At 44.2% G+C, this 15,914-nt stretch overlaps 1 protein-coding gene across 2 annotated transcripts in view; it reads left to right on the top strand.

Annotated features, from left to right (window-relative positions):
* TNNT2 (troponin T2, cardiac type) overlaps positions 1-15,914 on the top strand; it is an 85,772-nt gene that overhangs the window by 38,488 nt on the left and 31,370 nt on the right. The window contains exons 7-8 of one of the 2 annotated variants that reach the window (XM_069238900.1): positions 5,052-5,070; positions 8,138-8,198. In XM_069238900.1, coding sequence (XP_069095001.1) covers positions 5,052-5,070; positions 8,138-8,198 — 80 coding nt within the window. Of the gene's footprint in view, positions 1-5,048; positions 5,071-8,137; positions 8,199-15,914 lie in introns of both variants that reach the window. The other variant, XM_069238899.1, reaches the window with a different exon arrangement.

Genomic DNA, 15,914 nt, shown 5'->3' with positions numbered 1-15,914 from the left:
CTCCAAGCAGAGGAATATCGCTTGTGGGTACTAGGAGCCCATGACTGATTAATGAATTCTTGAACTTCTCTCGGAGAATGCCTATCAGCTACCACATTCCATTGACCCAGAAGGTATTCCGCTGTTACTGAAATGTGGTTCTGGAGGCCAAAATGCCCGAAATCCTTGGCAATTTCCATCAGTAATTTGGATCGGGTCCCTCCCAGCTTGTTCACATAGCGAACCGTAGAAATATTGTCCATACAGAGGAGCATGCAGCATTTCGCCGTGCCTGGAGCAAAACTGTGAATTACAAAAGAACCCACTAAGAGCTCCAGACAAATTGATATGAAGAGACAACTCTCTCTGGGACCAGCGACCTCCATGGAAATCTGGCCACAACAGGCTCCCCAACCCCAAAGGCTGGCATCTGCCTCTATTGTCAACTCCAGCATTGAGGGAAAAATGGCTCTGCCATTCCATACCTCCATATGGGCTAGACACCAGGAGATCTCTGTTCTCTCATCTTCTGACAAGGGAATTTGCTGAGAATAAGACAGGCCTTTGTTCAGATGCATGATCTTCAAGCTTTGGAGGGCTCTGTAATGCAGGGGGCCTGGGAAAATCGCTTGGATGGAGGAGGTCAGACATCTCACAAGTCGGGCTAGAAATCTTAATGATATATTCCTCTTGGATAAGGCTAACATCAACTCTCTCATGATGTTCTTCACCTTCGAGGAAGGGAGAACTAATTGGGGCGACTGGGATTTCACTAGGAACCCTTAAAATTCTATAGATTATGTGGGAATCAGAGTGGATTTTTGCACGTGGATAACATATCTGAGATCCTGAAGAAGAGAGATCGACCATTCTAGGCAAAGAGCTGTTGACTGAAGGGATTGGGACAAAATTATTATATCGTCCAGGTGTTTGATAAGACAAACATCCCTGGCCCTTAGGGATTCCATAATCGGGTTCATCAAATTCGTGAAGTACCATGGAGCTGAAGATAGGCTGAAGGGAAGAACTTTGAACTCGTAACACCTGCCACTCCATAGAAACTGAGGAAAGCGTCTGTGAGGTGGGAATATCGGGTTGGAAAGGTAGGCGTCCTTCAAATCTAAATGCACCATCCATTCTCCTACTTGAAGGATGTCCCGTAACAAATGGATTTCCATCTTGAAATGACGGTAAAGGATCCATTGTTTAAATTCTTTCAGATTGAGAACTAATCGGGAGCCTCCTTCCTTATTGTCGACCTGAAAAATTGAACCTAAGAACTCCGGGGGTAACATTGGACTCTTCTATTGCATTTTTTGAGAGAAGAGATTGGATTTCAGCCTGAATGAAATTCTGATCTAGTTGGGAAAAATGCTTCTTGAGGGGAGGAGTCTATTGTAGGGGAGTAGGGAAAAACTCTATCTTGAAACACTGAACCGATTCCAGAACCCAAAGATTGTAGGAGATCTTTTGCCAATTGTGAGAAAATAGCTTGGTATGTCCCCCCAAAGAAACTTCTGCCCACGGATTAATTATCATCTCAGGGGTTGAAGTCCTGGATGGCGGCAGAAGCACCTCTATATCTTCCCTTACGGAAGCACCCTCTGAAGGAACGCCTCGAGGGGTAGAACGTGGATCCTTGATCTTGGTAGCCACCTTTAACTCTGTGGCTTTGGAAACTGTCCCCTGTTGAGCCTTGCTAACCACAGCCAAACGCTCGCCCCCTGAAGCATCCGCCCCTTCCAAAAAGTTGATGTAGATTTTGATAGATCCATGGGCTTGTCCAGGTTGGAGTAGGTAGCCATGAATTTAGATAGTTCTTTAAGGAAAGGGACCCCAAACAATAAGCCTTGCGCTGCTGGGCCAGCCTGAGAAGAAGCAAGGTCTGCCAATTTAGGGTCTAGCTTGCTAAGGATAGAGCGGTGCCTCTCATTAGTAATTGCACAGGTAGTTTTGCCTAATTGGCAAACCGCTGTTCAGGCCCATCCCACTAGTACCTCTGTATGAAGCAGAACATTCGATTCTTTAGCCTGATAGGCTAATTCAAGGATTTTAGTCAAGGGACCTGACATATCTAGTAGCTTATCCTGGCACGCTTTCACCATGGAGGGGTCTACCTCAGGAATTTCCACCACTTTGTCCGAAAGTTCTGGCCTGGGGCACTCAGAGCACAGGCGAGCTCGTACTCCTTTAATAAAAGTCTTGCCGGATGTTGGTTTTGATGTAGTCAACCACTTCTGGGGGGGCACCCATGCTGTTGACCTGGGATGGATGATGTCCCCTGGTTCGAATGTCAAGAGTTTTGGCTGTTTGTTTGAGGAGGTATGATGGGTTTTGGCTTTTTGCTTGCATGGACGCTGTGAGTCTTCCAGCAAAGAGCTCTGAGAGGAACTTGCGTCACAGTCCTCTATGATTGCGTCAGTTCAGGGTTCTGACGGAAAACTGTAGGGGTGCTCATTAGACAGAGAGGCAGCTAGTTTCTTGAATGCCTCAGAATGGGGTTCTTTATTTTGCATGGTTGTACGTTTGACTTTGGCCCCTTCTATCATGCCTACAGAGGAAAGTATGCAACCTTGTTGTTGCACAAACCCATAAAGGTGATTTTTTAAAGGCGTAACAGCTTTGGCTAAGGCTTCATTAACGGTCTGGCACACTCCTGCGTCCATAGCCTGTCCCAGATTTTGCTCAAATGAGCTTGTTTGCCCATCATCATAGTAGTAACTCTCCTCACCTTCCTGGTATTCATCTTACTGGTCGACACTTTCAAATGTATAAATTATGCAATTTAATTTGAGCCTCTTAGGCCCAGAAGGACTTCAACCAGGGTCAGAGAACCCCACAGGGGAATCAAGGGGGATCAAAGCAGGTCACATAGGATAAACCCCCAATTCAGGTTAAGGTGAAACAGATCAAACGTGGAGGGAGGACCTGAAACACAGCTCTGGGCAAGGCCTCTGATAATTTTACAGCCCTGGTTGAACTCATTCAACCAGGCCGTTCTCGGGAGCAGCAGAGCCTCGGAGAGCCCCACGCAGCACATGCGGCTTGATGAGTGAGAAAAAAGGCATACGTCACTCGCCGGGTCATGCGCACAAATTGGAATGCGTTAGGATGCCTAAAAATAGAAAGAGGAATGCACGGCTGAAAGCCGTACGGTCCTCACTCCCACACTCCCGCTCCACAAACATGGTGCGGCACACAGCTCCGGGTGCTAAAATATCCAACAAAAACCAATGTCGGACAATAGCACAATCGCACTCGCCTAGCGACGTGAAAATCAGACAGTAACAATTAAATCAATAGCAATAATGAGGGAAGAGACAACTGGCTGCGGAGCAGCAAAGAAAGAGGAAGTGTGTTGTTATCTTAGCGTTTTATGGGGCGTGTCTCTATGGTTAGTCATGTGATGTCCATGGGTTGATGGGATATGTAGTATTTAATAAAGTTATTTCTAATTGTCTGCTGTAAAAATAAAGCATAAAAGGAGAAGCATATTCGGAGCCTCTGGTCCTGACATAGAATCTGTTTTTCTGGGGGTTTCTTGATTCTAGAGCAAAATCCACTGACCTTTTCAATCTGCTCAGAGCATATGGCAAGCCGGAAGACCACAAGGGAGTGGAAGGTTGGAAGGCAGGGGGTCGTTGGATAAGAGCAGGATTCAGCCTGTCTATGGGGAGCACAGTCTGCTCAGATTGTGCAGCTGCAGATGTTTGGTGGGGGTTGAGCTTCGCTGCTGCCCACCACTCATACAGTATTTAAAAGGGTATTGTGGCTGCAGGCTTGGAATTATCCAGGTCCGGAATTTGTGGACCCTGTAATTCCAGGCCTGAAGCCAGTAGGAATTGTAGGTGGTGAAATTCCACCCAGAAACGTAGGCTTTCTCAGTAAAATTATGACGCTTGTAATCAGGGCCTTAGTAACACATATTTGGCACAAGTATGTTTTTTGAACCACAGGCTAAAATCTTTGAAAGCATCTGATGCAGACCAGAGGATTTTAATGTATATGGAGAATGGGGCTGGCGTCTTGAGAATTGCTAGCCCTCCACTGCAAACTATCTACAGGTGGTCGTCAGATAGCCCACAGACTCTGAGGGGCCTATTTACAAACTGCATTTTACAGTATGTTGAGCAGTACTAGAATAGTGCTTCTCAACATACTCAGAAATGTTACTCCCTAGCCTACGTACGGAGGGCTCTTTCGCCTATCTTTTCTGTTCAGAGCTGTCCGCACACATCTGTCTAGGCTTTTTCAATAAATGTGGGTGGGAAGGGGGAGTGGCTGGAAAATGGGCAATACTTACTACTAAATGGATGTGGCTTTGGGAGAAGTGAGGTAAGGTTAAAGGAGGGATAGGGAGATTTTTACAGTTGGGCATGGACCCACCCACAAAAGTGTAAGAGCACTTCTATTCGCAGACTGTACTTCTAAAGTTACTGTAGCCAACAAATGCCTAAAACCGTAGCAAATGTACTCCACCTCCGACTGGAGTACGTCAAGCAACACACCTGGCCAACCACCAGTACTGTAACTCTCTCACTAGATTGTAGTGGAGGCAGGCACTTAAAGTAACACCCCATGGAACAAAATTAATTAATTTATATCGATTTCCTAAATTCTTATCTATAAATGTATTTAAATTTTAAAAAATGAAAAATTTAAATTAACATTTTAAAATGATTCCACTGGTGAATTGGCCCCTTAGAAAGCAAACAAGGTTAGGTGTAATTTTACTGGCTCCAAGATAGAAAAGAATTCTCCAGTTTTGGGCAGAAAGTAATTTAAAATAGTGGATCCTGTGTGTCCAATGGAGAAAAGTGTTGTAAATGAGGGCTATACCGCTTCTGGAGAGCCTGTCCCAGGGGATGCTCTATTTAGTATTGAGCCCTAAAAAATCCCAGCTAGTGAGAGAACTGAGCAAAATGACATAACACTGCAGAACGGATTGTTTTTCTATCATTGCAGGGTGGTGTGTGGTCAGGGAAGGGGTTGGAGGGGAGAGGTTTAAACATGTTCTCTGTTTTTAATTGCATATTTTCTTTCCTTTTTGTGCATTACATGGACAAAAGAAGAATCAAAACCCAAACCAAAGTACGTAAAATAATGTGTGTGATTGAATTGTGATTGAAATTAAAAAGATTACATTGAGTAGTGTTTATGTTCCAGGCAAGGAAGAGTGAGAAAGAGAGAGAGGAAGACAGAGCGAGAATGGCAGAGACAGAAACAAGAAAAAGCACGAAAGAGGGAATGTAAAATGGAGAGAAAGAGTAAGACAGAGAAAGGTGCAGAAGAAATATGAAAAGAGAAAGAGAATCCTGTAATAAAAGTTGATCCGTGAATACCTAATGTCTATTGGTTGGCTGAACTTTTAAAGGGGAAAGGAGAGGTGGGTACACAGAGGGAAAGTAGGACAGATGAATGCATAGATAGATGGACTGAGGGATGGACCTATGAAGATGGATCTATGCATGGACGGGTGTCTTGTGATTTGAATGGTGAGATGGAGAGGCATATTGAATGACTGACATTAAAACTGGACAGTGATTACTGAATAGAGATTTGGTGTAATGGTGTGGAGCTGTCGTTTGTGACAATTATACATAAAGATCAAGTCGGTCAAAGATAAAGTAGATTCTTAGTGAAAAGTTGTTCTTTATTTCTTGCAAAGAGCAGCTTTTTTACTTCTTAATTATCAGCTTTAACAGTGCACAGAAAATCACAATATATCCTGACAGCCTACAGTAGTAGGAGCAGAACAAATTTTTTATCCTTTGTATTTACTACAGTCCTCCTGCCCAAGGCCCTCTACTTCCCGCCTGTGCATGTGGTGAGACACGCTGGTAAAGTTGGGCCCCACATAGTGGGGCAGAACGCCCTCACCATGCAGGGTCATTCGGAAGGCAGAACGAAGGCATGAAGGCATGCAAAGCAAAACACAAATGATGAACGGAATGCGGAACCAATCAAACATTCACTCCCAGTCACAGATTTGGGTTTAATCCATCGTTCTTTTGCTCACCATGCCACCCCAGTTTAGACCCAGCCATATGCAAATCAGTCTTGACCCTGTTTCTCATGGGAACAGTCCAGCCCGAACTGCCAGGCCAGGTCCTCCCTGGACATGAAGGCATGCAACATCAACAGCAGTTTGGCCATTGCATCACCCCCCAAACTGCTCATATGTGTCAGGGAGTGTCCATCCTACAGCACATACAGAACAGAGTAGGCAGCAGCAAGATATGCTCTAACCACTGCAGAATTGAAGGCCACCATAACCTTTCTAAGTGTAGTCTTCTGCCGACAGTAGAGAAAAACGTGCCACACTAGCTGATGTAGGTAGACAGAAAAGAGTGGTTTCATTAGTGCTTGCTGACCTGTGGAGGCAGAAGGGCCCCATGAAGACAGTGGGACGTGACGTTTGGGAGCCTCTATGAGGACGTCTCATGAAGCCATGAAGCAGAGCAGAGCAGAGAAGATTTGGGCAAAGCAGGTAGCAAAGGAATCAGGCCAGGCCCAGGAAAAGAGGGTCAAGGGTCTCATAAGGGGTACCCACTGCTACACAGGTGTTTACAGGGAATGCTTCAGTCACACAATTGAACACTGTGGAGAGGTGACAAATGAAGGTATAGAGTATAAGGACATGAGACAACTAGGCCACGAAGATACAGAGATGGTTATGACAAGAAATGGGGGTCAAAGAGCAATCAGTTAGAGGAGTATTTGAGCAGCAGTAGACCAAAAAGCTGGTGGGAGCAAGTTGATAATAAGGCGGGTACCTTGTAAAGGAAGCATCATCTCTTAGATCCAGGATTCCCATTTGAAAGAGTGAGGTTATTGAAGTTTATGCTGCCAATGCAGTGGGAATAGAGGCGAGGTATGGAGGTTTTACCCATAGCAGCACGGAGAAGGTGCAGGTAAACAGAGCCTCCCTCACCTTAATAAGATGGACACAAGAAATGCAAGGTGAACAGAGGAAATTAGGAGTAGGAGTAGACATGATAGTTGAAAGAGGGGGCCAAAACATTAGCACTATATGTGAGACTGAAACAGTGGCAAAGGTGATGGGCTAAAGATCTGTGTTTGGGGTCATTGAGCCAGTTCGCTACAGTTTGCTACAGCTCTGTCAAAGTCATAAGTCAGTTGAGGGGCTGCATTGAGGTCAATGTGGAAGGCATTGAGGATTTGGATGGGTCATCCACAGAGGACGAGAGCTAAACAGGACAGGGGTGGTAATGGAGAGCAGTCTTCAGTAGCATCAGTAGTGATGATGCCCCAGTAAACGAAAGATGACATGGAGAGAAGGTCGGCAGGATATGCCGAATAAAGTAGAACGAACATGGGGCAAACAATAGCAGAGAATCTAGCAGAGACAAAAACAAGTGCATGGGAGAGAGGAAAGAAAAGTATCACAAGGAATGGCCTTGGAGAGAAGAGAGTAATGTGGACCAGAGATCGCCATATGCAAGGAGCACTGGCAGACAGTGAGTATGAGGGCGATTGTAGGAAGTGTGAGAGGATGGAGGGCTTTGAAGGGCGAGATTCCAGTGTGAGATGAAACCAAGCAAGTGAGAATGTCATGTATGAGGCATTCCAAAAGACGTGACAAGAGTTGTGGGGCATGTTTTTAGTGAATAAGGCCTGGACAGTGAGGATTACGCTGCAGGGAGACTGAGAAAAGTACCATTGGTTTGACAAAACTGTAGCAGAGACAGGTAAAAGGTTGGGTGTTAGGAAAGAGAGTTCAGAGAAGGACTGAAAAAACAGAGAGAGAAGGAGACAGAACAGCAGCCAGGAGAAATAGAAAAAGGCTGCACTTCTAGTGTTTTCTTGTGGTATGAGCCTTAGTCTTGCTGGCCCTCAACCTTTGTAGGTCTTATTTAACTAAACTCAAGGATCAACACCAGACAATTAATTCTGATCTTTAAAATATCCTTTTTTGAAAGAATTAGATTTACATTCCGGAGGAGTTTGGTCATACCATACATGTGCGGCATGCAAATAACATAATAGCTTTGAATTAATAGAGGCCCCAAACATGGCCATGGGGAATGATGTAGGAAGTAAACAATCCAGGAACCCTACACTATGCATCTGTGACCTACTTCAAAGTGCTCTTGTTAACTTTGCAAATAAATTGTCTGTTTCTTCTCTGCTGTAGGTTGTTTATGCCAAACCTGGTACCCCTCAAAATCCCAGATGGTGAAAAAGTGGACTTTGATGTAAGTTCAGTGGCTCATCTAATAGTTACTTTTACTTTCAAATGTAGGGCCGCTAAGCCATTTAAACAAGCATTTTCAATGCAATAGGTCTTGCATTTTCTTGAGTTAGAGCTATTGGCATTGTAATTTCATAACTGGACTTTTCTTGCCAAATAAATTGGTCATCCCTGCCTCATAATTTTGTCTTTTCCTGCCATAGAAGTCCAGTGGACCTGCATATACCTAAAGCACTTCCATTTACCTTCTTCCTCTATCTTCAGCAAAAAATGAACATGTTGCTATTTAGCATCCTAATTTAAACCTGCCACGCTAATTCCAATAGAATACCACTTTCACCATCCCCATCAGAGTTGGTGGGTGGCTAACACAATTCCCCAAAAGAAGACATAAGACAGTCGCAGAGGAGAAATAAGCTAGAAGGGTTACTCAAACATATCAAAAGTGTTTTCTAACAGTCATATTGTAATAAGGATGTTAAGTTGTCCTGAATTGTGGTCATAATTGTAATAAGGAGAGAACATTAAAACATACTATTATCATATAAACCTTTATCAGAAATACACTCTTGGCATTAGACTATAATGCAGTGGAGCCATATATTTAACCACTAGAGAGCATAGTGCATTACACATATTCAGGGGTAGCAGACTTATAGCAATGATATTACAAACAGGGCCTTTAACACATAAACTACTCTCAGCTGTAAAACAAATGTTCCAGCCATGAGAGCACGTAAAAAGACAGTGGATGGTGGGAGGGGTTATTATTTTGGGGTCCCCACTAACCTAGTGTGGGGACCCCCAGAGATCATGCAGACAGAAAGATCACATTGTGCTGTACCACCACAAGCTGAGTTATGAGCAAAACTGTTTTGTCAAAGTGATGCCCTGCAAAGCAAAATGGGGCGATTTCCCCAAGTGCAGTGAATATTGTAGTTACGGCTCTTCCGCTGAGCCAGGACAGCTGCTTTTTCATTGGGGAGTCCTGTGTTATGTAAAACTATTACCAATTTCAAATGTTTTAAGGGGAGAGCCACAAGAAATGACTCTGATTAGGTAACTGTGAACAATGTGACCAGTGCTTCAGTGCTTCCGATCGAGTTCACGATGTTGTGCCTGTTCGCGCTGTGAGTGCCATGGCTGTCATGCAGCAGGAAGGGGAGAGACAAAAGAAAAAATAGTTTATCCACACTAAATTGTATCGGCAATCGTGCAATAATCCATGTAACAGGGGCAGTTTGCAAGGCGTGACAAAAAAAGTCTCAAGGCAGGACAAACATAAAACATTTACCAATGACATCAAGTAATTTTCGAAAGGCAAGCCCACGAACGAGTGAAAGTGATGGGTGTGAGATGGGCGTGGTTAAAAGTCCACAACACTTACAATAGGTCAAAGCACTTACATGCTCAACCTAAAAAGAGCAAGGGTTAGCCTAGTTCTCCAGATTCCTCTTCACCAAGGAGGACTTTTATCCCCTTGAGTTACATAAAATGACGACCAGTTTCAAATGTGGAGTATGAAGTAAATGATTTTCAACTTTAAAATGGAAGCCCTTTTTAAGCAGCTTTTGATATAATGCTGCCTGTAGCCCATTAAGGCTATGTGTTTGGATATGGAGGTGAGGGGCACTCCTAGGGAGAAGAAGATAAGAATAAAAAGAGAATGAAGGGGTACGCAAGTGTTAGTCAAGAAGAGAGGTGCACAAAATAAAAACCTACCAGATTGAAAATCAACACCCCCCAACCCCTCCTCCAGGCCCCATCACCTCCCAAAACTCCCATTGAGATTCGCAACAGCCACCGCTGGTGCCATTGCAAAAGTAGTGACGCAGTGGACTTCCTTCTCATTCGATTCCTGGTATTCCCTAATTCCCTAAAGTATGACAAGCGCGACAGAGGAGGTGCTAAATGACTCTGAGGTACAAACCATAATCATAGAATAGGGCGAAAGAAGGAAAGAGAAGATATTGAGATTCTGGGTGAAGAGTCTATTTGGGGCCTAACAACTGAAGCCCCTCTGGTGCAGAGGGAACCCCTGCCTTCAGGTCACTCCTCCTTCAGCCTAGAGCTGTGCATTACCGGAGCCGTAGGGCCACTCACAAAATTCTGCAGAGTGGAGGAGCATCATGTTTTGAGTCACCACTGGTCAGTACCCTAAGTATTTGGTAGATGTTTGAGATGTTAGAGATGTTTGAGACAAGAAGTCCCTTATGACACACAGAAATTGAAGAACTAAGGCCCAAGGGGCATATTTATGAGAGGCATGTGCCACAGTTGCATGACTTTTAGTGACTTTTAGTGATGCAGCGGTGGCACAAACCTCTCAACCATATCTATGAAGCCACGCAAAGCCAGTTTGCATAGTTGTGAATGGTCTCATAGATATGGAGTAAAGCAAGGCAGTGCAAATCGCTGTCTTGTCTTAGTGTGTGACAGGGAGGCGTTCCATAGGGGTTGAGGTGGATTTTCCCACGCAACACCCAGGGATTTTGGCACATCCCCAGATTTACAAGGTCCTGTAGACCTGGGGATGTGCCAAAATGTTACGCCTCCCTAGGGAAGACATACCATGGAGAAATATCTTTATTTCCCCTCATCTTTTCCACTTTCTATGTGTGCTGCATTCTGCAGCACACTTCGAAAGAGGAAAGCACCTACCAGGAATGTTTTTGTGCAGGTGCCCCACCCTGCACAATAACAATCCTACCTACAACAAAAGAACCATTGCACTGTGGCTACTGGGATCAAACTTTCACTTTTTATGGTTGTCGTTGAACATTTCTAAAGCCTTCTGAGCACTCCTTATACAAAAGATCAATGTAACCTCAGTACCATAGGTGAAAGTGAATTAGGGCTCGCAACAAACTCAACAAGGAATTTATATACAGCATAGATCTACTAAAGTCATCATCAGGTTTCACATTCCAGTCTGTGAGCAGTGGATCGGGGGCACGGGTTGGCAGTGAGTAGCAGTTGCCATTGCGCAGCTCATCAGAGACAAATGGACCACTAGTGCAGCTCATGAGCACCTCTCAGTTCTTCTGGAGTCCATTCCCATGCTAGAGGGTCTGGGCATGTATCTACTTGCTGTTGGGGGATAGAGGGATAGCAGGTGCTCACCAGGTAGAATCATTATACCAGGGTCATAGTTGTTCACTTTTTAGTTGAGATTGGGAGTTCGCAGTGTGATCTGGATATTTACTTTTTTAGTCTTCTCTCACTGCTTGTTGTTCTTCTCAGACAGAGTGCCAGACTGGCTTAAAGTTAGGCAGCTGGTACCTAGGCTACCTAGGCAGATCTTCTTAAGGACTTATTTCTTCTCAGTGGAGAGCTGAAAGTGCAGGTAGAGAGCTGCAGGTGGCCAGGAAGTATCCACAGGTCTGCCAAGTCAGTTTGTTAAATTGTTTAAGTCAGATTCCAACTTGATGTGCTGTTTCCCCAAGATGGATAAGGAGGCAGGAGATGCAAGGATTGAATGGGAATTATGATCCTACCGTACATACTGCCACACATCCCGCATTAAATGCATATAGCCCTACTCTGAAGGGCATAGTCTTTTGTGAATGCACATTACCACCAAAGACCCAGGACAAGAGAGTAGAGGTATCAGTTACTGCAGACTACTGAATTATATACACTGTTGTTTGTAAATCCTGCAGATAGTATCCCCAAGCATTATACAACATCGCCACCACTCAGTTGCCTTTAAGGACTACTGCTTCAATTACAATAGTAGGGCTGTATTAGTGTTTAAATGATCTCATATATTATGGGCCAATCAAGACAGCATTGAAGCCTGACTAATCTCATTCAGGGTGAGCCACAGAGAAACCAAATATCAACCTGTGCTCACCCTTCTGGTAGCTTGGCACAAAAGCAGTCAGGAGTAACTTAGAGGCAATGTGCAAAGTATTTATGCAGCACTTTAAACAGTAATAAAGTGAAAACACAGCACAAGAAAAATCCTCAACCAATTTAATAAATTATTTGATGACAAAAGAACAATATCCAATCAGTAGAAGCTGAGACATGCAATTTTAAAGAGTTCAGGTAAGTAAAGACATAAAAACACAAAGCACCAGTTGCGGTTATCTGGTCATGCAAGGTCGGGTGAAAGCCACAAGTTGAGACCGACTATGATGGAGTTCAGGCTGGATACAGGGACCAGGTTAGTCCTGATGAAAGTTACCTTTAAAGTCCAGCGGGAAACACACCATTGAAGGTGAAAGGGGCCGCAAGGAGCAGAGAGAGCGTCGCGGATGGTGGTCTGTGTAGTGCAAGAGCACGTCTGGCATTGTGGGCAATCATTGCTATAGTGTGAAGATCGTGTCAGGCATCACGGACTGTCGTTGCTGGAGCTTCATGTTGGTGTCACCGCAGAGCTGTCAATGCTGTAGTATGAAGCGCAGATCTCGTTTTGCTGGGCGTTGTTGTCGGTCGCTGTGGTGCAAAGAGTCGGGTTCACCAGAGCTTCCCAATGGCGGGCAGTGCAGGTGTCCAAATCTTAGTGGAAATTGACCCATTCATATTTGCAAAGAGCCCAAAACTTCAGGATTTCTCCTTTTCTTTGGAGAGGAGCTCAGCTGAGGCCACACCAAAGTTCCATGACCTGTGAGGTACCTCTTGGGGGTCAGGACTTCACTCCTGCAGAGGCCATCAGGACTCATGCAGGTCCAGTTGCAGGTCCAGGCAGCAGTTCAGCTGGGCAGTTGCAGTGAGCCTCTTGAGTTTGCTATGTCCCTGTATCTCAAAATAGGAAGTCAGTCACAAAGTGTCACGCTGAAGTGACAAATAGAGTCACTTCAGCGTGAGATGAAGGATGCAGGTCCAGTCTTCCTTCTCAGCAAGCATGCCACCAGGCAGCAAAGCAGCAAAGTAGCAGGGCAGCATAGTGGTAATCCTTCTGGCAGCAAAGAAGCATGGCAGTCCTTCTTCTGTAGCAGCAAGCGGCCCAGGGTCTGAGGATCCAATATCTGGTGCCCACTTTGAAGTAGGAGAAGGTTCTGGAGGTTTCCCTTGGAAGTCTTTGACATTTCCTGCCTCCCATGCATTGGCTAGCATCATAAACAATGCAGTGGTGACAAGTCCTTTATGTGAAGGCAGTACACAGCCCATTCAGTTGCAAGTGGGGCTGTGCCCAGTTACACCCTCCATCCTGCTACTTTATGGCCCATCCAGACACACATAATCCCTGTGCTGTGAGTCCTTCTGGGAGGAATAAACTAAATCCAACTGCCAGCTACACCCAGACATATGACCAAGGAACAGGCTGCAAGCACTAACTGGTTGGGGCAAGAAAATGCCTACTTTCTAAAACTTAAAGCTTACATTTTCAAATGTAAAGGACTTTAAATTACAATTCTTTAGACACTAAACTCTATATCGCTACCTGCTTTCTATTGAAAGTTATCACTTATTAAATGTAATAAGGTAATCCAATGTTATCCTATGGGAGAGGTTGGCCTTGCAGTTGTGAAAAACAAATGTAAGCTTTTTTCACTACCTGGACATGTAAAAGTACATGTTCAGCTTTTTAAAGACACCATACCCCCCCCCCCGTATGGACTGTTTAGAACCTACCCTAGGTGTAACTTATATGTATTAAAAAGGAAGGTTTAAGCCAGGCATAAAGCTTTGTCAGTTCGAAAAGGCAGTTTAAAACTGCAAACACAGGCTGCAGTGTGGTACATGCATGTTGGACATGAAAGGCATGTTTAAAAGGGCTACCAAATTGTGTGGCACAACCAGTGCTACAGGCCCACTAGTAGCATTTAATTACCAGGCCCTGGGTACATATAGTACTACTTTACTGTGGACTTGCAAGTAAATTAAGTGTGAGAAATTGGGTGTAAGCTAGTTTCACCATGTTTAACAAAGAGAGTACGAGCACTTTTGCACTAGTTAGCAGTGGTAAAATGTGTAGAGTCCTAAAAGTCAATGAAATTGGTTCAGGAAACAGGTGGGTGAAGGCAAAATGTTTGCAGATGGCCTGACGAAAGGTCGAAGTCCAACAGGCCTGCTCTCCCTCTAAAGCAGGATTGGAAAAGAAATTTGGGAAGCTGTGTTTTTGGTGAAGTGAAAATTAAACGTAAACAAAAATCAACTTTGGAATCATAGGACACACTATTCTTATGGAAGATACAGCTACCACTCTGAAAAGATAGACTGAAACTGATTAATTCTTCAAGCTACAGTGATAGACAATAAAGCTATTTCCACGTCACTGTTTTTCATGTCACTTTTACCGTGAGTTCAACTAACTTATGGAGTTGAACAGCAAACATAATGCAGATTTGGGCCAGCACAGGATTGAGGTTGCTGACAGCTGGCAAATATCCCCTAACTGCATCTGTTTTAATGACAATGACTCCTTTGATATATTTCCGTAGGCACCTGTAAACGGAAGATATCACTTACGTGAGACAACTTATATTTTTTGGTGCGCGGAGTTGTGAAGGATTTTCTCTGGAGCATTTGTGGTGTTTTGGTAAGCTTTCAAACTTGGTGAGGTTGTGAAGGCTATTAACTGTTATTTGCTGGAAAATAAATCCACAAACCAGATTTTGCTTCTAATGTCGCTGCAAAAATCCACTTTTAATTCGAGAATTGTCTCGCAAAAAAACAAAAATGGTAAGAAAGTACTTTCACAGAACTTTTTTTAAATGCAAGGACCTTTCAGTGGAGGCAATGTTTTGTGAAGTAGATAAACTTTTTAACTTGGTAAAACTGACTGGGCAAAATGTAATTTCAAAGCTGCCTGCTAAAATGGTGGCGGATGGCCTAGTTTTCATATTGAAAATAGCATAGATTGAGTAATTTGCTCCACTACTCGTTAATAATCAAAACATTACTGCCTATATGCATAAAGTCCATTTCCCTGCTAGGGAAGCCTCTCTTTGCAAGTTTGAGCCTCCTAATAGAGTTCCATGCTAATTCAAAAAGGGGGCGTGAAGTCCTAAATCATTCTCTTGTTAGAAAATGGCTTCCCTGGAAGGGAAGGGCAGACACTCTCTTCACTAAATGTAAGTAATTAGGCTGCAAAGAGGACATTCAGGATTGTTTTCCATGGCTCAGTCATGTGCTGTATCTGTACATTATGTTATGAGCGGATGATTCTGAATCATTTCCACCAGAAAGTGGCACAGAAACTTTTATGAAATGGAAGGAAGGGCATCCACCACTGATACCCGAGCCCTTTACATGTATAGGGCCAGATTATGGGTCTGGCGGCCACAAGACCGCTATACCCACAGTGGTGGTCAGACCTCCAAGGCTGTGGCAGTCCGACTACCACATTACAATGTCTGACATTGTTGTGGGCAGTGCAGATCCCACCTCCCCAGCACAGTCAGAATGCTCACTGTCTGCTCCGCCCAGTGGAAAACTACTCCGCAGCAGTCTCCTCATCACGGGTCTGGCGGTCGGGTTTTCCAACAGCCAAACTCGTAATCAGGCACATAATGCCAGAAGGATGTCCCTTTAAGTTCATGTCAGAGACACAAAGATATACTTGAGCGAAGCTCCATTTAAATAACCAAATATCCCAAGGTCAGCTGGAGTGTCTGCTTTTTTGAGAATATAATGCAGCCTGGGGTACCACTAGTCTGCATCTGGGCCCAATGGGTGTTTTATAGAATGAATGAATCACTGATCCAAAACCACAGTTTCATTGACAGATGATTCAAATGGGACAGATGAGTGATGTAATATAGGTTCA

The sequence above is a fragment of the Pleurodeles waltl genome, chromosome 6, assembly GCF_031143425.1.
Source record: "Pleurodeles waltl isolate 20211129_DDA chromosome 6, aPleWal1.hap1.20221129, whole genome shotgun sequence".
NCBI lineage: Eukaryota > Metazoa > Chordata > Amphibia > Caudata > Salamandridae > Pleurodeles > Pleurodeles waltl.
This window is presented reverse-complemented; position numbering and strand designations above follow the sequence as displayed.